This window comes from Purpureocillium takamizusanense, chromosome 9 (genome assembly GCF_022605165.1).
Source record: "Purpureocillium takamizusanense chromosome 9, complete sequence".
NCBI lineage: Eukaryota > Fungi > Ascomycota > Sordariomycetes > Hypocreales > Ophiocordycipitaceae > Purpureocillium > Purpureocillium takamizusanense.
In genome coordinates, this window is record NC_063076.1 from 790,211 (window position 1) to 809,968 (window position 19,758).

Genomic DNA, 19,758 nt, shown 5'->3' on the forward strand with positions numbered 1-19,758 from the left:
GTATACTAATAAGTAGTGCTATTAGCACGACTACTTTTTGCTCGGTGCACGACCTAGCATAACGATGTATATTGCATCTTTTTCCATTTCTATAGTAAAGGAAGAAGTCCTGTGATGTAAGGTTGTTATATTGATGCTTGATTCACATCATTTCTCATTTCAATCCCGCAAGAGTCCGGCACACGGCCCTGTGGTCTTTAAAGTGCGACACCTGACACTCCCTCTTGCAGTACTTGACGGCCTTGCATCTGCCGCACGCCATCAACGCACCAGACCTGTTCCCGCAGTTGGCGCACTGTGTCGCTGGTGGACGAAAGATCGCCTCCAGTACATCTTCGGCCGACTTCTTGGCCCGCGTCAAGATGCGCTGCTCGCCCGCACTGACCTGTGCCGCTGCCCAAGCGTTGCCCCCCGCGGGGTAGTCTTCCCCGGCGAGCTTTGCCTCGAGCTTTTCCAGCGGGATAACGAAGCTCTCTAGGAGGGTGCCTATCGAATCGACCAAAAATCGCAGCACCTGCGTCTCGTTTTCATCACTGATCTTGCCGCCTGTGCCATTCACTAGCTGCAGAGTCATGTCTGTGATGTTGGACTCGTCCAGTCGCTGGATTCGGAGGTATTGAAGCACGCTATTCGGAAGTGGCTCCTTCACGGTGAGGGAAATAGTGCATGTTGAGCTCAGCCCTGCCAGCGCCCAGAGCCTCTCCTTCTGCTCGTAGAGGGGGGCCATTGGGCTCGTCTGGAGCACGAGGTCGTAACTGTCGTTGGGGTTGTCCGGCAGAACAAAGCCGTAAAGACGCAAAAGTCGGTTGTTCGGCACGCTGCCGTAGGAGATGAATATCTGTCATTTTATCATCAGGTTAGCTTTTTGAAAAAATTGCGCATCGACAGAGCACGATCAGCAGAGTGGTGAGCTAACCTGATCTCCGACTTGGTAGTCCTTCGCGGCAAGGATGGAAAGGTCTCCAGACTTTGGATCGTAAGCATGGCACTGCTTTGCGTCGAGAGAATGGTTTAGCATGTCTGCCAGAGGGGCCACGAGCCGAACCGAAGTCGTCTCCGAGACTGCAAAGTCCATTGCACGGCTCCATACCGAGCAAAGAGCCCATTTGTACTAATAACGTAAGAGTAAGCTCGTAATAAGCGACAGGGAACGAGTTAGGGTGCTGCAGGAGGGGCAACGAAACTTACATCTTCCACCGTAAATTGGTCTGGAGGGAAGAGATCGCGATGCTGGCTCAGCAGCCGCACATGCAGCCGCCTGTAGTCGTCCTGCACACGCTGTTCCAGCTGCGAGGTGAGCGTAAAGAGCGACGATCCCTCGCAGACTCGCAGCTCGTCATCTGTAAAGAAGATGCTTGCCGAGTAGCTCTGCGGTATCGCAGCGATATGATGTCGACGGCCCTCATAGCCTGATGTTCGCGACTTGACAAAGAGGAGATAGACGGCCAAAGTGTCCTCGACCGACAAGGGCGGCCGCGCAGAGCGAAGAACCGGCCCAAGGAGCGGGTCGGCGCGCGCCCCTTCTACCTTCCACAAGCAAGCAGAAGGGATGGTTAGGATGCGTTCTCCTTCTTTGAAGCTACGTAGTGCTTTAACACCGCGTCCGGTAACGGGGAAATCAGTAATCTCGATGCCATCCACACCGAAGGCCCCCGATTGCTTCAGCCAAGCCTCCATGGATCTAGACAAAAAGAGAAATGCTGTGATCGGCAATTTTCTGTGTTCGCAAAAAGCTGCGTAGGAGTGAATCTCGAGAACCCATGAAACAGCTCTTATACCCCGAATTATGCGAGTTGAGTGTATTGCTCACCGCCTTCTCGATCGAGCTGCCCGCTATGGCCTGCGCTGCCCGCTATGGCCTGCGCTGCCCGCTATGGCCTGCGTTGCCCGCTGTGTGTAATGGCTCACTCGCCAGATATCAGTTTGGTAGTCAGGTAAGAGAAGCAATGGTAGAATTAGACGACCGTAGGGGTGATAGTATTGCAAGACTGAAGCTTGTAGGTTCAAGCTTCCAGTTCGCTAGCTAGACGGGCTCTAATACCCCATGGTTCGGGGGCGTCACGTGCGTGCCCCAATTCTCTGCCTGGGTCCGCGTGTGTGCGTTCTGTCCTAGCACTTTATTACACTGTGGCTTGCGTTGCGAGAGCAGACGTTTTTTTCTGCGTTCGCATTTCTAATATTCTTATAAGTCGCCCTATAGAATAGGCTAAAAGAGATATAGTTACTAAGACAGGAAGATAAAAATGGAATAGCATAAGAAAGTATATTCTCGAGCTTATATAACTCGAAGACTAATTTTTTTAGAGATAAATTAACCTAAAGAGGAAACGCGGTAGTTTTCGCCTTACTCTTATATAGAAATTAAGTTATATAATAGGCTAATAATTATAGTAAAAATAAACCTATAGTAAAAAATAGTAATGAAGATAATTATATTACTGCTAAGTTTTAAAATTCTATAGATAAATTTTTAGATAGGGTAGCATATATTATAAATCCTCCTAGCTATTAATTAGTTAGGTAACTTTAATCCTATAGCTCCGTAGAGATAGTCCTATTATATCTATAACTATATTAGGTATATTAATACGTTTATTAATTTAGGTATAATTACTATATAAAATATAATATACTAAGATATATACTTATTATAGTAAGACATATATTTAAGATAATATAGGTAAGGTTAATTAATTATATATATATAATGATGAGTAATGCTAGGGGCACAACTATGTTTTGCTGCGTGCATAACCTGTCCCCATATTTCTGGGCCCGCGCCCCACCCCCAGACCGCGCCAGCCATTTTTGGTGCGCAGGCATGGGAGTCGGGACGAGACTGGCGCGCCGCAATGCACATCTCCATGATGGCGGCGTTGGACAGTTTACCAAGGTCGTCTTGCTCTATAGTGTCGACAATTCGTCACTCGTTCAAATTTGTCAGGTTGCAGCCTATGCATCTGTGCCGAAGAATGTCAGCGTGGAGAAATCTCGACTGCCCCTTTCGAAGTCCCGACCGCGAGGCGGCCGCTCCTGAGAAGCCACGGTCGTTTCCTACCAGAGGATTCAAACTCATTGATCAAGATGTCAAGGTAGAGGAGGAAGAATTACCAGATTATGTGGCCGAACGCTTTTACCCAGTGCGTCTTGGAGAAATGATTCATGACCAGTATCAGACCATTGCCAAGTTAGGATTCGGGAGCTCGTCCACAATCTGGTTGGCCCGGGATCTCAAGTATGTATGCACTACTTCAGTGATTAGGAGGTTTTTCTAACAGAAATCACCATGGGAATCATCGTTATGTCTCGCTCAAGTTCTATGTCCACACATCTGGTTTTCAGCGAGAGCATGACCTCTATAGGGAGATGGCTACAATCTTTGCAAAGACAGCAAATCCAGGCAAGAACAACATTCGAGAACTTCTTGATTCGTTTGAGATCGATGGTCCCTGCGGAAAACACGTCGTGCTTGCCTTCCAACCTGCCCAAATGAGTCTGCGAGATATGAAACTCGTCTTCCAGAAAGACGGCGGGTTCGGTGAGACATTTGTCAAAGGAGTGGTACAAGAACTTCTCAAGGCTCTAGACCTCCTCCACAGCGAGGCTCATATCGTTCATACGGGTAACCACTCCTTCACTCGCGCTCTCCAGAGTGCTTAAAAGCCTATGCTTACTGCTCAAAGATGTTCATCCCGGAAACTTACTTCTCGGGCTGAACGATGATTCCGCGTTGCGCCCCCTCGAAGATCAGCAGTTTACATCTCCGGTCTCTCGGAAGAAAGTCACGGACGATAGAGTTATCTATCTGTCTCAATTGATACGTCCGAAACCTGGGCCCATGCTGCTTTCAGACTTTGGCGAAGCACGCTCTGGCCCCGGTCCACATGCTGGGGATATCATGCCTATCCAATATCGCGCTCCTGAGGTTATTATGTGCTTAAAATGGAGCTACGCCGTCGATATCTGGAGTGTGGGGCTGATAGTACGTGCCCTTCATGCTCCACTGTTTAACACTTAGTCTAACGTTCTGAGCCTGTAGGCGTGGGGTCTACTGGGGCCAAAGCATCTTTTCACAGCAGAAGATAAAGATGGGGATATGTACGATGCTGCGCATCTTGCCGAATTTATTACAGCGATAGGGCCGCCTCCACTGAGCTTTTTGAAACGAAATCCCGAGCGGGCTGCTGACTTTTGGGATGAGCAAGGTGAGCCTTTTTAGGAATACCTGAAACTGGGTACTAGAAGCTAACCTTGCAGCAGGTAACTGGCTAGGACTAGCACCAATACCGAGGAATCGGACCTTAGAGCGGCTGGAGGATCGGCTTGAGGATAACTCTCGCTATATCAGCTTTCTTCGAAGGATCCTTACCTGGGAGCCTGAGAAACGACCGACTGCTAGGGAGCTGCTTCAAGATCCATGGCTCCGCTCCGACTAGCGGACAGGAGCATGGGTGTCCCCTTCCGGAGTTCCTCCCACGCTTTCTCTCATCACACAGCTTTCTAGCCCTGCCACTGGACGCATTCGCCTGTTGAGGGGCGCGCATCTGATGAGCCCAACGGAGGGCGGCATATCACACTTCTCCCCTGTAAACATCTAACAGCACCAAGTGGGGGGAGGGCTTATAGGCGACTTCACCACACCTCTTGCCTTTGGAGTCCATCGCCACCTTAACAGCGCAATGGAAGAACTTTGGAGAGCTTCATATTCCATTGCAAAGCTGTGCCCGATGGCAAGACCACGTGTTTTTCAGCAGGGACCCCGTGTAGAAACAGCTCTGCTGTCTCTGAGTGACAGGAGGAGCTCAGCGACGCGATGATCCTTCCCACGACGCGCCGACGCGCCGAAAAAGAGAACCTTACAAAGCTATGCAAGTCAGTGCAGTAAGCTTCAATAAGCTGAATCAGAGATATAACGCGCAATTCTATGTCTAAATGCAGTAGAGAGGGAGCTGCTATGAGTATAACTATCGCAATCATCTCCCGTCTCAGGAACTATCTACCCATTGCCTATTGGTTAGTTGGTTAGTGTTTCATTACGCTTCTAGAGACCTAACGGGTCACGTGGCGCCAATATGACCTGCCTTATGTCTGAGGCACCTATATAGGGTTGAGGATAGTATAAATAGTTCCTAATGCAATTACAGTTTCCCGTCTCTCGTAGCTCTAGCCGATAATAGAGGCAGCCGAGCTGGGCCTTGGGCATCAAACATGAGCCACCGAACATCCCAGGCACCTCCTAGACCTCATCAAGAGCTCTCCCTCTCCGACCGATTCCCGCAGCCATGGGCTCGACCATCCAACGCACCATATCGACCCAAGCACGCCAAGATTGGCCACCTAGAGTCGTTTCGGTGTTGACCGGCGGCGATGTCGATAATGATAGCACGGTTTCTGTAAGGTACAACGGCAGGTGCTTCCACATCCACATGTCGCAGCGTTTCCTCCGCAACTCGCCGATTGCCACTGCCCTGTATCTCAAATACCTCCGAGCCATCCAGCCCGATGGCCCTGGCGAGTTCGACGGCATCCTCGATGAAGACGTCTACTCATGGATTGTCGGACTATTTTCGCCAATATTCAAGCGATTAGCACCAGATCCATTTCCCTCCTTTGACCCTGATGCAATTCGCGGCGGTCTAGCGACACCTCTGCTCTCGGAGTACCTCTTTCCCGACACCTTCGGTTGCCGCCTCGACGCCGAGGATGAAGAGTTCATACCGCGGCATACTGACAACCATGGTGGCCTCGTCCCGTCCCGGACCTGGCTTGATGACGGCGTTCTGGACGAGCTCGAGCAATGGGCTCGCTTCTTCGACCCTTCGGACATTGAAGTCTACTTCTCCAACCCAGAACACGCGCTGGACAGGATGCCTACGTTGGTAAAGGTCAGATTGGATGGTGTCGGACAGCCAACGACCTGCTTCTTCAAGTCCTTTGGATCTGGTATAACCGGCGGTCCCCTCAACAGGGAACTCGACGTCTATAGGAACATTCACACGTCCGGCCTGAAGGAAGACACAATGGTTGGACGTCTCGTCGGCGTAGTTCACGAGAATAAGCATGACAGCACACTGGGCTTGCTGCTGCGGTACATTGACCACCGTGGGACGCTCTATGACGCGGTGCAAGGTAACCCGCCTGGCCAACTTCGGCACAAGTGGGCGGCACAGATCGAGAAAGCGGTGCACGAGCTGCATCGTATTGGTAGTGTTTGGGGCGATGCGAAGCCGGAGAATGTACTCGTTGACCGAGACGACAACGCTTGGATAACCGACTTCGAGGGCGGGTATACATATGGCTGGGTTGATCCTGGCGTTGCAGGGACGGTGGAGGGGGACCTGCAAGGCTTGCAACGAATCATCAGATTCATCTTTGATGGGCCGCAGGGCGATATTGAGAGGGTTCCTTAGACTAGAGAAAAAGGGCTCTACGAATAATACTACAGCTCGAGAAAGCGTGCTCTTTTCTTTGTAAAAAAAACGAGCGTACTGTGAATGCAGACAAAAGTCATCATTTCAATCATTCCCTATCCAGGATCCGAACCCCATACCCCAGTTGCAGTTGCAGTCTCAAACCCAATGCAGCGGCGCATCCCTAGTTATAATACAAGAATCCGACATGGCCGAGGCCAGCGTGGCGGCAGCTATCCACCGCGTACCTCTGCTTCCCTCGAAATGACCTCAAACGCGCGCCGAGAATGCAATCCAATCATGCCCGCAAGCACGCACTCCGTTTTCCGCCGCGACCTCATCACCCAAATCCAAGACCCGTAAGTCTTAGGTACCGACGGACGAGCGCGAGCTATCACGAAGCCAACGATGCCGAGCGCTGGAATCCATGCTGACCTTGTCCAAATTGCTACCCGTCTTCGACCGACTCAACAGGAGCCCGCCGGCTTCAACTAGGCAGCATCGTGGATGCCTTCCCAAGTAAAGTTGTCACTGTTGCTGGTCACATCCCGTACCGTCATACCGGTGATGTTTAGCACCGTCATCTCTACCTCCTCCTCCGTCATCGCTTGTCCGGCGGCCTTTTGCCCCTCCAGGACATCATAGAGGCTGTAAATCTGGTCGTTCTTGACCTCGAGGCGCTTCAGCAGCGTCCGGATGCCCTCTGCGAGAGAAAGCCTGTCACGCCGACCGATAGACTTGTCCGCGCCGTTATATGCTGCCTGCATGCGAGAAAGCTCGAGCTGCATATGATGGGACTCATCTTCCAGGCCCTTGATGACGAGGGCCAACGCGTGACCAGGGGCTTGCGAGGGCCGCATCGTCGGATCGTCCGCGGTCAGGTCGCGGTCGGTAACGGGCACTGGCCGGGGAACGGTGACGCGCTTCTTGCCCGAAGCGGCTTCGGTCGCGGAGATGACACCACGGTGCGATGTGATTCTAGTGCAAACTATGCAGTTGCGACAATTATGCTCGCACAGTCCATCCAGCACGCGGCGTGCATCCTTAGAGAGCGCCGGGCAGGTGTCGTGATTAAGCTGCTTCGCATGCTGAGCGGCTAGATCAGTCTCCAGAATGATCTTTTGTGAAGTTTGCGAAGTACGGCGGATTTTATGAGCTTGGCCAGCCTGGTCCTGCAATTGCTGCGACTGGCGTTGGTTTTTCAGAGATAGGTTCAGGGAGATGGCCTGATCTTCAGTTGGGTTGTCCATCGACTGCAGGCCAGTTGTGTCATCAACGTCGTTGAAAGGGTCCATGACCGGGCCCTTCTGGCTGTGTTGCGAGTTTGAGCGACTGCGGCGCTTGCTCTTGTTTGCCACATTCCTGTCGCTTTGCGTCGTCGTTTCGGGTATGGAGAATGCAACCTTTTGACCCTGGGTAGTCTGTTTTGGCTTGCTCTTGGTCTTCTTCGTCTCGCGGGTCGTATCCCGAGCTGATATTGCGTTAACGTGGGTTGTTGGCGTCTTGTAGCTTTGGGAAGTGAGCTCGGGCTGGATAGGAACATCTTTGGTCTGGGTGGCCTCGGTCGGACCAGACTCATTCGTGTCTATTGTAATATCCGGAACGAAGAAGGCCGACGTCATGTTCTCCTCTGTCTCCTCGTCAAGACGGGCAGAGAAGTCGTCCTTGGGAATTGGGCGGCAGTGGTCGAGTTGCTGCTTCAACAGCTCAACGTCATCTTTGAGCTTCAGATTCTCGTCGTGCAGGTCGTGAATGCTGCGCTCGAAGCCAGAGTTTTCACGACGTAGCATCTTGTTTTCGCTGAAGTACTTGTCGTTGTGACGAACAAGGCTCTCGTTGTCCTCCTGCAGGGTCGACTTTTCCTGACGCAAGGTGTCGATCTCTTCACGGGCAGCGTCAAGCTCGTGTTGGGCTCCGTCTAGGTTTTCGCGCAGGCTCTCAATCTCCTCGGACATGGACTCGTTGTTCGCACGAAGCGACTTGTTCTCGCTCACAAGAGAGCCATCCTCGCGTCGCGCGCTCTTATAGTGCGATCGGAGTGACTCAATCTCTTCCTCCAGCTCTACTTGCCTCTGGCGAAGAGCCTCGTTGTCCTTCCGCAACGTTGAGTTCTCGAGCTCGAGCGCGTCGCGCCCATTCTTCAACGAGATGAGATCGCGGCGTAACGTGTCATTGTCCTGTCGCATCTGGTCCGTCGTCTCTTGCTGCTTATGCGAAGACTCCAGCGCCTTTTCTCTGTGGCTCAATTTGCGCGTGAGCTTGCTGATATCGTCGCAAGCGCTCTGTAGTCTGCTGACAGCGCGGTCTCGCTCGTGGGCAAGTGAAACGTTCTCGAATTCTTTGTCGCTATACTTTCGCGTGGCCTGGTCCAAGCGAGTCTGTAATGCTGCAACTTCTATTTCCAATTCTGCGGCCACAGCAGTCAGCTCCCGGCTCAAATGCGAGGCTCTGTGGTCAAGACTTACGATTCTTACGGGCCACGAGCTTGTCGTCCGCGTAGCCGTCGCCACCAGAGCGCTTGGAGGATCTGAGCTGGGCCTCAAGGTTTTCAACATCCCGCTGGAGGCTCTCAGCATATTCTTGCACCTTGTCGTGGTGCTCCTGGAGAGAAATAATCTCGTCACGGATCATATCCATGGACACGAAGATCTTTTCTTCATCTTCTGGGATCTGCAATCCGTCGACCTGGGCGTGTGCAGCGACAGAAGGACGCTCTTGCCGATCGTGCACCTTGCCGTTCTTGACAAAAATGGGAACGCCGTTCTTCATGGAGCCGCTGAATTTGAGGGTTCCCGTGACGAAATCACCGAGGTGTGAAACATCGGGCATGAAGAAAGAACGAGCGTGGGACGCGTCATGCCCAGGACTGGTCATAGAGCCCGGTGACGGGGGGACAGCGGTCAGACTTGACTTGGCGGAAGAGAGCAGCGGCGAGTGGCTGCCACGCTGGTGATCCCTCGACGCGTCTCGTGGTGGAGGAGACGCGTGTCGTAGGCCATTGAGGGCCTCGGAAATGGACTGTCGCCGCTGGCCAGGTATGGCATGATCTGATGGATTTCGCGCATGTACCTTGGTCAGAGGGCTGGATTGCCTCACGTTGGCGGCCGTCACATGGCGAGGCAGCGCGTGGGCAGGGGACTTGGAGATGAGGGAGGACAAGTCGGATTCGTTTTCGACACGCGGCTGCATCTCGGCACGCGCCTTTTTGGATGCAGCCCAAACGTCCTGAGTGGAATCGTCGTTGAGGACGGTCGGGCGGTTGTTCTCCAGCGTGGCCAACGGTCTCGTGTCGGTATCGTCATGGTGCGCGTCTCGTGCCTTGGGCAGAGAGAAGAACTCGGGCCATTTGCGATGCGCAGCCTCCCAGTTGATAGGGAGCTTCTTGGACGCGGTGATGCGGGCAATGTCCTCGTTGAGTCGGCGCGTCGACTCACCGTCGGGGTCGGAGAAGACGGAGGACATGGTCGGGCTGACGGTGCCATGGGAGCCGGTGGAGGAGGGCGGAGAGTTGAAGGGATTCGCGCGGTTCGCATTCATCTCCCTTAAGATGCGTGAGCGATACCTGTTAGCTGTGTCGGTCTCCATGGCTGTCGTCGGATCACGCGTCGTCGAGCGGAGCGCGATTGCGGCAAGCTTGGAGCCAATGGAGACGAGGTCGGACACGCGTGAGCGTGTACTACGTGTTGTGGGAAAGCAATGCGGCTCGAAGATCTATGAAGCAGGCAGTGCAAAAGGATGCGAGTAGCTGGTGCGCGTCGCGAGGTATATCGAGGGGGGCTCAGTGGAAGTCGGAAGGAAGAGTGGAGGAGGATGTGTGTGTGTGTGTGGATGATGAGCGTCAGGAAGCAGGCAAGCCCGGGCCGTTCCTGCTCGTCCAGATTTGGAGCAAAGTAAACAAGCCAGACGCGGTAAGTGGGGACTGGGGAGGATGGAGGCTCCAGCCACAGCAGATCGGCAGGCACCCCCAGGGCACCGCCACATGGGGCGTCGACAAGGTGTGTGCGGTTATCCCACTTTTGGCCCTTTGGGGTGCCTCTCCGTCCAAACCTTGTCAGGAATCATCAAACCGACTCTGTGTCAGCCCGATGCGCACATAGAGAAACACGCCGTTTCAGCATGCAGCTGAAGTGTCCAAACGACCGTCGCCGGCCACGACCAACACGCACTTTGAGTGGCCTACTGCAGCCTCACGCCCATGTGCGGACGCTTCGTGCCGTATGAGGCCATCGAGACGGTGCGGACAGTGGCATCACACGCAATCATGACTTGACATTTCGTCTCTTGACCCAATCACCCGAGCCGGACATGCGATGGCATGGAAAGCACGTAGCGACCATCCGAGGACCAGGACACATGCCGCGGCTTGGGGCGACCAACTGCTCCTGGCCTCGCGATCCTCGGGGTCAGAACCACCCGATCAAGTCTCATCAGTGTTGAGGAGTCGAGTGGCGACCGTGATGGCTCGACCCGAGTTGTGGATGGGCTTGCTTCGAACACCAAGTTACCATACCAACACACACATGCCTGCTGCTGGCCCGATGCGAACGGAAAAGTCTCCCGCCACGGCACGGCACCAGCTACAGTAGGTTGGTTCGCACCGCGCGCACAGGGCCAAGTCCACGCGAGGCCGTCTTGTGCCCGGGCGCCAAGCAGGAGCGTCGCATCGTTGCAGGGCTCGTCAGGAGACAGGCGGGGGACGGGACAATGCAGTCGCACAGATCGACCTGCCCCTGCGTGTGGGATATTGGGGCAATTCGTTTCGCGTTGCACAGCGTCGCGCATCTTGGATGTCACTGGCAGCGCCTGTGAGATGCCGCCTGCGCGCTTCGAGTTGCGAGGCCGCTGTCGAGTTGTTGTTGACCTGTTGTCGTTGCGCCGTCCGAGGATTTGAGTCTTACTACCCACGCCCAAGACGTGAGCGTGAAATAGCCCCCAACTAGCTCGACATGACCATAGTTAATCTAGTTTAGTAGCAGCTTCTCGAGGTCAATCGACTCGAAGCCGCACCGGCGTCCATGGTCGCGTGTTGCCGGTGCCGCGCCGGCTGTCCCGCGCCGCGCCGGCATTGCATTGCATTGACCACCCCCGCAACACGCCTCCTGACCTGCGCCCCGACGCCATGGACATCCCCATCGCCCTCACTGATGAACTCAGCTTCAACTTTTGCCATCACACATACTTTAATATCAGCGACGCAGGCTGCCGACTGGTCACACCACACAGTCCCGAACCGAGCGCTGCGCATCAGGATCCTGCAGGGGACCGTACGACGACTAGAGGCCCGCTGACCCCCTTCGGCCGGCATGCCCTGACGGCTCCAGGTCTTGCTCACTATCGCCGCCCCGCGACTGCGGTTGGGTTGAATCGTATCAGATTTCGTCCGGCCCCTGCATTGCAATCATGACCGCCATCCCGTGTACCTGTTGCTGCCACCCGGACCGCCGTCTGGACGGCGGCCAGCAAGATGAGCCGGGCCCCAAGTTGAGACATAAATCTGGGCTTCCACCTCCTGCTGGCGCCGTGCTGCCTTTACATGCCAGCGCATTCCATCCACGGAAACGCGCATCTTGGGCTTCTCTTGCCAAACACACCATGGCGCGTCTCTCTCTTGCCGGGCTGTTTACGCTTCTCGGGCTCATCGTCGTGCGTTCGCTCGCGTCGGTGACCAAGGATGCTGGTCCGTGGAAGATCAAAACGGTTGCAGACGGCGATGTGGACGACAAGCTGCAGGTCTCTGACGATGCGACGACGCAGGCTCTCGAGGACGCCTTTGCCGCCCTGGCCGTGTTGCAGAATGACTACTTTGACGCCAACAATGGCACCTGGCCGACCGCCATAGAATGGACCAGTGCCGTTGTCGGGACCGTCGTCTCAGGCATGCTGTCTACCATGACACAAGCTATTAGTGAGGAGCAATGGAAGGAAAAGGAGAACCTCATCTCCTCCGTCTTCGCTCAAGTTTCGCACTCATTCTTCGGGCAACAAGCCGAGGACATCAAGACACAGGTGCGTCTGAGCGCGCTTCCACGTTCTCCGGCACGACTTGACTGACACATACGTGTAGGCATACGACGACATCTTGTGGGTGGTTCTCGGCTGGCTGGAAACCATCAAGTTTGTGCGCCTGCACGCGCAGCTGCATTTTTCTGAGACGGAACAGGCTTGCAACCATGTGCCCGAGGAGTTGCGTACGGCCCTGCGTCGTACCTCGTGGCAAGGCTACAACTACCTCTGCACATTCGCAGACCGCTCGCGTGAATTTTGGGATTTGTCCACCAATGGCTGGGATGAGAAGCTGTGCCATGGGGGCATGATATGGAACCCGATGCTTCTGCCGTACAAGAACGCCATCACCAACGAGCTTTGGATTGCCGCTTCGGCATCCATGTACGAGCACTTCCCAAATGACACCTTCTCAAAGGAGTGGATCCAGTCCAAGGGGTTTCCCGACCGCGATCCCGTCTATCTGGCAGCCGCGATTGAGGGATACAAGTGGCTCCGGGACGTCAACATGACCAATGACCAGGGGCTGTACGTCGATGGCTATCACATCGATGGTAGCAAGCCGGGCAACGTCGAGTGCGATCAACGCAACGAAATGGTGTACACGTACAATCAGGGTGTCCTCCTTACGGGTCACCGCGGCCTCTGGAGCATCACCGGAAGCCCTTCCTATCTGGATGAGGGCCACAGCCTCATCCGGTCTGTCATCAAGGCTACCGGCTGGGACCTGATGAGGAACGCGCCCGTCGACGCCATTGAAGGACTGCCCCCGGGACAAATACCGCCCTGGCGCGGGCTCGGCCGCGGCGGCATCCTGGAAGAACAATGTGACGTGAGCGGCACATGCTCTCAGGATGGGCAGACTTTCAAGGGCATCTTCTTCCACCACCTGACGGCCTTTTGCGCGCCCATCACGGCACCAGGCGACGTGACCACCATTGCTCGCGTTCCGGTTGGGCACGACGAGACGTGTCGCATGTACCTGCCCTGGGTCAAGCACAACACTGATGCGGCACGCAAGACGCGGGACGAGGGAGGCAAGTTCGGCATGTGGTGGGGCGCCGGCATCTTCAACAACCCCATGGGCAGCGATATCGACAACGGCCAGAACGCGACATCAAAACGGATCGACTATCGCAACAAGGGCATCCCGCTGGATGGCAGCTGGGGTAACGCTACAGCCGTGCAGGAGCCTGGAATGAAGCCCGTGCATCCAGGCCCTGGGAGCCAGACACGCCCCGATGACCACGGGCTGCATACGAGGAGGGTTGGGGACCTCGGCAGGTCGCGGGTGGTGAGGGGAGTGGGGAGAAGAGCGACAGGCGACCCGAATGAGCGCGGAAGAGGACGAACGGTGGAGACGCAGATGGGCGGCCTAGCATTGCTGAGGGCGTACTATGAGCTTTCGCAGAGGACATGAGTCTTGATGCATATCCAGCGAATGTCAGTCCGGGAGAGTAGGTGCTTTTGCAATGTCGTGGGTATTGCATTGAGCTGGGCTTATAGTGCACCAAATGTCGTTTGTCAGTAAAGCCACTGCCGCCACCCATGTTGTTGCCATTGCTCTACTGTCGCTTCAAGATCCCTTGCTGAACGTGTCCAAGGGCCATTCGATATCGTCTTCTATATTGCGTGGCATACAGAACACGGCCATGTGGGAAACGACTCGTTTATGGCGTGCGACAAGGAAACGTCCCGTCTCCCAAGCCATTGCAGCTAAATCGCGCCCTTTCTCTCCTTCAGTAACAAGAACACGTCCTCGCCCCTATGGGGCAAGCTTGCTCCGGGGCTCGGCTTCGTCGAGTCCATCCTGGGGAACCTGACGGACTTGCCGCTACCTCCAACCGCCTTGCGAGTCCTCTCAACGTCGAGCCTCAACTCAAACTTTGTGATGAGCGCAGCGATGGCGTATCCCATGGCGCGCTTGGCCAGGAAGCGGCCAGGACACAGGGTATGGCCACCTCCGAAGGGGCGGTACGACTTCGAGGACGTGAGCTTCGGCTCTGCGACGAAGCGCGCGGGCTCAAGCGTGAGGGGGTCTTCGCCCCAGACGGAGCGGTTTTGATGGAGTTGGCGGTAGGGCACCTGATGGGAGGTCGGGAGGATAATGGTTAGTAGTCGTCGCAGAAGTGGTATCGTCGAGAGGAGGATTTGAAGCGAGGAATGCGTATGCTGTGAAGGATGGGATTCATACAAGTATCTTGCTCCCGGGTTGGAGCGTCTTGCCTCGGATGTGCGTGGGCGCGACCACGTCTCGAACGAGAGCCGTCGCGACCGTGAGACGGAGCACTTCACTGAGAAGTGACTCTAGCAGGGGGCAGTTTGCTGCGAGAAAGGCCTCATCCAGCTGGCCGTCCTTGACTGCGGGGGCGACTTCAGCCCGTAAGGCGTCGAGAAGATTCGGATCGTATGCGAGGTGCGCGATGGCCCAGAAGGCGACTTTGTATATGTTTCCCAACACGCTGCGGCTCGGCGAGGTTAGCTACTGTATCTATGGCAACGGGCATAGGTAGGTAGAGGGTGAGAAACGTTTGTAGCGTAAGGGGGTCTGGTGGATGGGTGGCTACTACGTACGCCCAGAAATGCAGCATAAAGACCTTGGCCATGTCTTTCTCATCGACGCCCACATCTCGCATCATGGCCTCGACGGATTTCTGGAAGTCGATGCTGTCGCTTCGCTCTGAGGCCGGGATGGCGAGGTACTCGGCAAACGTGCCGATGATGGCGTCCCGGGCGCTCACCATGTCCCCGCTGATGAACTCGGGCATCTGGAACATGTACTTCCAATTCGTCCGCTCCCAGAGCGCAAACGAGTCCAAGAGCGACGGGTTGACCTCCCATATCTTCTGGCCGAGGAACGACGTCGTAGTGCCGCGGAGGAACAGGTCGGTGCAGAGTCCGAGGAGCGAGACGCTTGTTGCCTCGTCGGCGGATTGTCCGACGATGGACGAGCTGCATCCGTCCACAATTTCCTGGAACGTCTGGTCAAGTCCGGGAATGGTCCTCTTGTGCAAGAGATCGTCGAACAGATGCCCTGGCTTGGTCTGCCGACGGTGATACTCGTTGATCATCACGGCGGGCGCCAGCGCGTGAGGCATGCCAACGTTGTGCTTGCAGGACTCGTCAACGTTGAACATTTTGTTGAAGCCATCCTCTGAGACCCCGATCCACTTATACATGTCCTTGATGACGTTTTCGTACGAGATTGTCGTGGTGTTGCGATACAGCCCCGCGACGTCTTCAGGGGCGTAGCAGATGTAGATGCGCGCCCCCGCGATGGAGACGCTAAACGGCAAGTTGGAGTCGTTGAAGTATTTCCTGGTTCCTAGCATCAGCGCCGTAAGGGCATTTGTGGAAGTGAAAACCTTGTCAATGCAGACCTTCCCTCGTCGATGGCTTCATTGTAATCCTTGAAGAACGAACGAACATGGCCTATGTAGTCACATCAGCAGAATGCAAGCACGGTATGCGCGGAAGCAGGCGGTACCGAAAACTGCGATCTATGTTAGCATGCTTGAAGATACACCAGAGACGCACAGCCGGGGAGGGGCATACATACATGGAATCCAGTACGGCAGCTCCTTTGGCGCCGTGGGGTTCATGAGCGGCATGATGGTGAAGCGCCATAGTCTCCAGCACAGCAACGCGACAGCAAGCCCCAAGAGCGGTACTATGACAATTGCTGTCTCGCGTGTGAAGAGGTCTACGACCGCATAGATTGGATCTGACAACATGACTGCTGCTGCTCACGGGATACTCGTGGATTAGGCCTACGGGAACAGCAAGCCTGGAGTCTATTCAAGGTTGAACGAAGTGCACGTCTCTTTAATGAGACTTTCTACGAATTTGCCCACGCCTTGCTACGGAGTACACCCGGTCGTGTATCGCGGCTTTGAGAGCCGCTCAAAGAGGCTTGGTTGGCTCCGCCGACATGTGCATCGACCCGGACTTCGCCTCAAGTGCCGTTACCGCGAGCCGCTCACTACTGTCAGTCAGCCCGGCCGCAAATAGGCCATCTCATTGCGTGTCTCTGGCGCTTGGCAGCAGAGAATCTTGGCCCCCGTCACGAAGCGGCGGTTGTGAGGGCTGGCCGCCGTGGGGGGGGGGGGGGCAACCTTGGCCCGCTGATTGGCAACAAAGGGGCCGACACTTGACCGCGGCTCATCGATGCTGCAGGCACTCTCTGCATCGGAATGGGTCGATGGGCAGGGCTCAGCCTCGAATGTCAGCATGTACTGCTACCTCACTCTCATCCGTTCCGTTCGCCCAAGTGCATGCAGTTCAGGGTGGTATTTGGCTCTCATGCAGGCTTACACCTTTTGGCTGGGGCGAATCAGGTGGCTGTCTCGTCCCATGTTGCATTCCTGCAACGTAACCTGATGCGGACTGGAGAGCAGATGCTGGGGGCTGGGCTGCATGTGTGGGCTTTGTCGATGTATGAAGTTGATGCCTGGGCCGTTGCACTCGGTGAGAAATGCCACGCGCTTGCACGCCCTGCCGAGATGCCGACATAATATGGAGAGTCGTTGGTTCTGATGACAGGGAGGTTTTTACGAGCTGAACTTACAGAGGACCTATCATCAGTGAGAAGGACAAGGTTAATATATTCGAAGTACATGAGAAGGGATATCTAGCTACTGTATGGCATGGTGAAAGGAAGTAGCGGCAGCGGTAACGGAGGGAGCGAAACAGAGCAGCGAGAACAAGGGGAAAACGGGCGAGCGGGAGCAACGAAGACTAACAAGCCATCATACAGGCCAGGGCTACAACTACCCGCACACCATTGATGGTAACAAGTAGACGAAAAAAACACCATCACTTCATGTTGCCTTTTGGACCGTCTTAACACTTGCTACGGGGCTATATAGGTACTATCTAATGTCCAAACGCTCCTCTCATATCAATACAGTTGAAATGGCTGCTGCCCTACTTTTACCCTACATGAACCTCCCGACGCACATGTATCTGCCTCCGGCCAGCGCCCGGCCTGAGCTCCTCGGTGCTCGCAGCTCCCATTTCAATGTCATCGTAAGGATGATCACTCGTCGCGGAGCTGACGTGCGTGGCGTTCTTCCCCCAGGATTTGTCCAGGGATTCAGCCGCGTTGCTCTGCCTGCCGTATCGGAGCAGACTTCGCAGCCTGCTGAACGGGTTGCTGCCCCACGTGTTCAAACCGCCGCTCGCCCTGTTCTTGAAGAAGCCGGCCGTGGACGGCATGCAGGCGCAGGTGATTCCCACGCACATCTCCACGAGGGCCATGAGGAGGACGGGGTAGATCCAGAACGTGTAGTCGTCGAGGCGAGCGTTGAGCTTGTTTTTGAAGAAGATGCTGAGGGAAGAGGCGACACAAGCGCTGTAGAACAAAAATGATTAGATCGAGAACGCAAATGAGGTTTATGCCTTGGGGGGGGGGGGGGAGCTGTGCATGAGACGTACATCAGTCCTGTCGCAAAGACAGCCATGACACCAATCTTCTTCTTGGTGCTTAGACGGAGCTTGGAGACTGCAATGAGCGGAAGCACGAAGATGTAGGTATCCAAGAACAGGCTTCCAGAGGCGATGGGTATAGTCATGTTGAAGCTCTCAGTGTAGCGGTCATTCAGGAAGCCCTCCTGCCATGTCTGCCCCGGGTTTGGGGCTTGGTAGTAGATGCTTGCGATGATGACGGCCGTGTAGAAGCCCCAGTTGAGGAAAAGGCCGAAATAGACGCAGATTCGAAGCCAGGGGAGAGGCCCAAAGATCTGCAGGTACATGAGGAAGAAGGACGTCTTGGCGAGCGCCCACACGAGGCCCGTGGGCCAGTTGCAAAAGAAGCTGGCCTGTGGGATCAATTTGTTAGGGCTCCTCTCCGTATGAGCAGTCTCGCTTGCAAAGGGGCTCCTTACGATTAGGAAGTCGTTGCTGAGGGTATGAGCGATCGACATGTCCCACATGTGCGTGCCGAACTTTGCGGCCGTGACAGCTGCAAATGTTGTTAGCCTCCCACGGGCCGGCCCGTCGAAGCAGGATAGCTGCCTTACCGTGAATGCATATACCGTAATACCACAAAGTTCCGACCTGTTAAAAAGATGTAAGCTTTGGAGGCTGAAATCGGGCAGCATGCACCTGAAAAACATGAACATACAACGGCTGCAAGGGTGGTCCCTAATTGCCGGTCAGCAGAGCGCTCGTGTAACGACATGTTGAGCCTCAGATCAAAGAAGAAAAAAAGAAGACATCGCTTACAGTCGTCAGCAGTCACGCTGCGCCGCACGATGGCTTTGACGTAGAATCTGAGGCTGGAAAACGCCAGCATGATGACCAGGAGGACGGTGCCGACCGCGATGAGAACAGGAGCCCCGGACGGAGGGTCCACGAAGTTGGGAACGACGCCGGGCGGCGGCTTAGACGCGGGCGTCTTCGCCATTTGCTCTGGTGTCATGGACATGATGGCGTACAAGACAAGACTCGATGGAGTCGCACAACGATCGGGTGTTTTTTTGGGGGCGGCGTCGATGGCGCTTGGAGAGATTCAGGGAGATGGAGAAGGGCAAATTAAAAGGAAAAAAAAAATTAAAAAATTAAAACATGCCAAGCAGGGCGCGTGAGGATTGAAGTCTGCCGACTGACAAGATGATGGAGAGGGTTGCGCACGGCAGTTGACGGTCTGACGGCACGGGGGAACGAACCAGACCCTTGGGCGGCGTCGTACAATATCTTAGCTGGCCGCGTGTCGAACACACCAAGGAGTCGAGGACCCTTGGGGGACGGCATCAATGATGAGTTGGAGGTGACGTGACTGGCTAGTACGATGGATCGGGAGGGTTGTCCTGTGATCCCGCCACATGCGTGCCGACCACGGGCGGGAACTCATGCAAGTCTCATCGCCGAAGGAATGCAGCATGAATGCACCCGTAAGATCCTACCCAAACATGACCAAAACCTGTCCGGGGGCGCCGAGACGGGGAAGTGCAGGCGCGCGCGGCGAATCATCCCGACCCGGCAGCATCACGGTCGTCAAAGACAAGCGTATTGCCCAGGATACCCAATAGTTTGTCCGAAGGCTAGCCGGGTTCCTCTGCTTTGGAAAGACATACATGATGTCTCTCTGCGTTGCATTGTATGCCATGCCCGTGGGGTTCTGGTTCGTGACTCTCCACGGACCATGACGGAACGGTGCACGAGAACCATTGATGAAGAATGTGGTCTGGTGCGCCACGGCTCGGAAAGTGTGGCACACCATTATGTTTGAACACGACGCCTCAGCCGTCCCCGATGTTTTTGGCCCCCAAGCCGAATATCACCGTCGCCCGCCCTGCCTGGGTGTAATAAGGAGGGCGCCATCGACGTACAGAACTAGTCGAAG

General features: G+C 55.1%; 7 protein-coding genes across 8 annotated transcripts; 2 read left to right on the forward strand and 5 right to left on the reverse strand.

Moving 5' to 3' along the window:
- Positions 1 to 39: 39 nt before the first annotated feature.
- Positions 40 to 1,726, reverse strand: JDV02_009073 (uncharacterized protein). The gene is made up of 3 exons (XM_047990712.1): positions 1,189 to 1,726; positions 917 to 1,111; positions 40 to 838 (listed from the first exon to the last, which is right to left on the reverse strand). Exons 1-3 carry the CDS (start codon positions 1,675 to 1,677, stop codon positions 155 to 157), a joined length of 1,368 nt encoding a protein of 455 aa, XP_047846721.1. The 5' UTR covers positions 1,678 to 1,726; the 3' UTR covers positions 40 to 154.
- Positions 1,727 to 5,378: 3,652 nt separating this feature from the next.
- On the forward strand, positions 5,379 to 6,410 carry JDV02_009074 (uncharacterized protein; the record flags this gene model as incomplete). The annotated part of the gene is made up of 1 exon (XM_047990713.1): positions 5,379 to 6,410. Exon 1 carries the CDS (start codon positions 5,427 to 5,429, stop codon positions 6,408 to 6,410), a length of 984 nt encoding a protein of 327 aa, XP_047846722.1. The 5' UTR covers positions 5,379 to 5,426.
- Positions 6,411 to 6,458: 48 nt separating this feature from the next.
- On the reverse strand, positions 6,459 to 10,229 carry JDV02_009075 (uncharacterized protein). The gene is made up of 2 exons (XM_047990714.1): positions 8,876 to 10,229; positions 6,459 to 8,817 (listed from the first exon to the last, which is right to left on the reverse strand). The coding sequence occupies exons 1-2, from the start codon at positions 9,993 to 9,995 to the stop codon at positions 6,902 to 6,904; spliced, it is 3,036 nt and encodes a 1,011-aa protein (XP_047846723.1). The 5' UTR covers positions 9,996 to 10,229; the 3' UTR covers positions 6,459 to 6,901.
- A 236-nt stretch (positions 10,230 to 10,465) lies between these two features.
- JDV02_009076 (uncharacterized protein) lies at positions 10,466 to 14,012 on the forward strand. The gene is made up of 2 exons (XM_047990715.1): positions 10,466 to 12,416; positions 12,475 to 14,012. Exons 1-2 carry the CDS (start codon positions 11,811 to 11,813, stop codon positions 13,831 to 13,833), a joined length of 1,965 nt encoding a protein of 654 aa, XP_047846724.1. The 5' UTR covers positions 10,466 to 11,810; the 3' UTR covers positions 13,834 to 14,012.
- Positions 14,013 to 14,056: 44 nt separating this feature from the next.
- Positions 14,057 to 16,198, reverse strand: JDV02_009077 (uncharacterized protein). Of its 2 annotated transcripts, none has more exons than XM_047990716.1 (5): positions 15,973 to 16,198; positions 15,901 to 15,906; positions 15,794 to 15,845; positions 14,988 to 15,731; positions 14,057 to 14,875 (listed from the first exon to the last, which is right to left on the reverse strand). In XM_047990716.1, exons 1-5 carry the CDS (start codon positions 16,145 to 16,147, stop codon positions 14,602 to 14,604), a joined length of 1,251 nt encoding a protein of 416 aa, XP_047846725.1. In that variant the 5' UTR covers positions 16,148 to 16,198; the 3' UTR covers positions 14,057 to 14,601. The 2 variants fall into 2 exon arrangements, with proteins under 2 accessions (XP_047846725.1, XP_047846726.1); XM_047990717.1 differs by having other exon boundaries at positions 14,067 to 14,498; positions 14,608 to 14,875; positions 15,794 to 15,906; positions 15,973 to 16,175.
- Positions 16,199 to 17,345: 1,147 nt separating this feature from the next.
- On the reverse strand, positions 17,346 to 18,840 carry JDV02_009078 (uncharacterized protein; the record flags this gene model as incomplete). Its single annotated transcript, XM_047990718.1, has 6 exons — positions 17,346 to 17,766; positions 17,850 to 18,232; positions 18,299 to 18,375; positions 18,434 to 18,470; positions 18,538 to 18,557; positions 18,639 to 18,840. The coding sequence occupies 6 exons, from the start codon at positions 18,838 to 18,840 to the stop codon at positions 17,346 to 17,348; spliced, it is 1,140 nt and encodes a 379-aa protein (XP_047846727.1).
- A 474-nt stretch (positions 18,841 to 19,314) lies between these two features.
- On the reverse strand, positions 19,315 to 19,635 carry JDV02_009079 (uncharacterized protein; the record flags this gene model as incomplete). The annotated part of the gene is made up of 1 exon (XM_047990719.1): positions 19,315 to 19,635. One exon carries the CDS (start codon positions 19,633 to 19,635, stop codon positions 19,315 to 19,317), a length of 321 nt encoding a protein of 106 aa, XP_047846728.1.
- Positions 19,636 to 19,758: the final 123 nt, after the last annotated feature.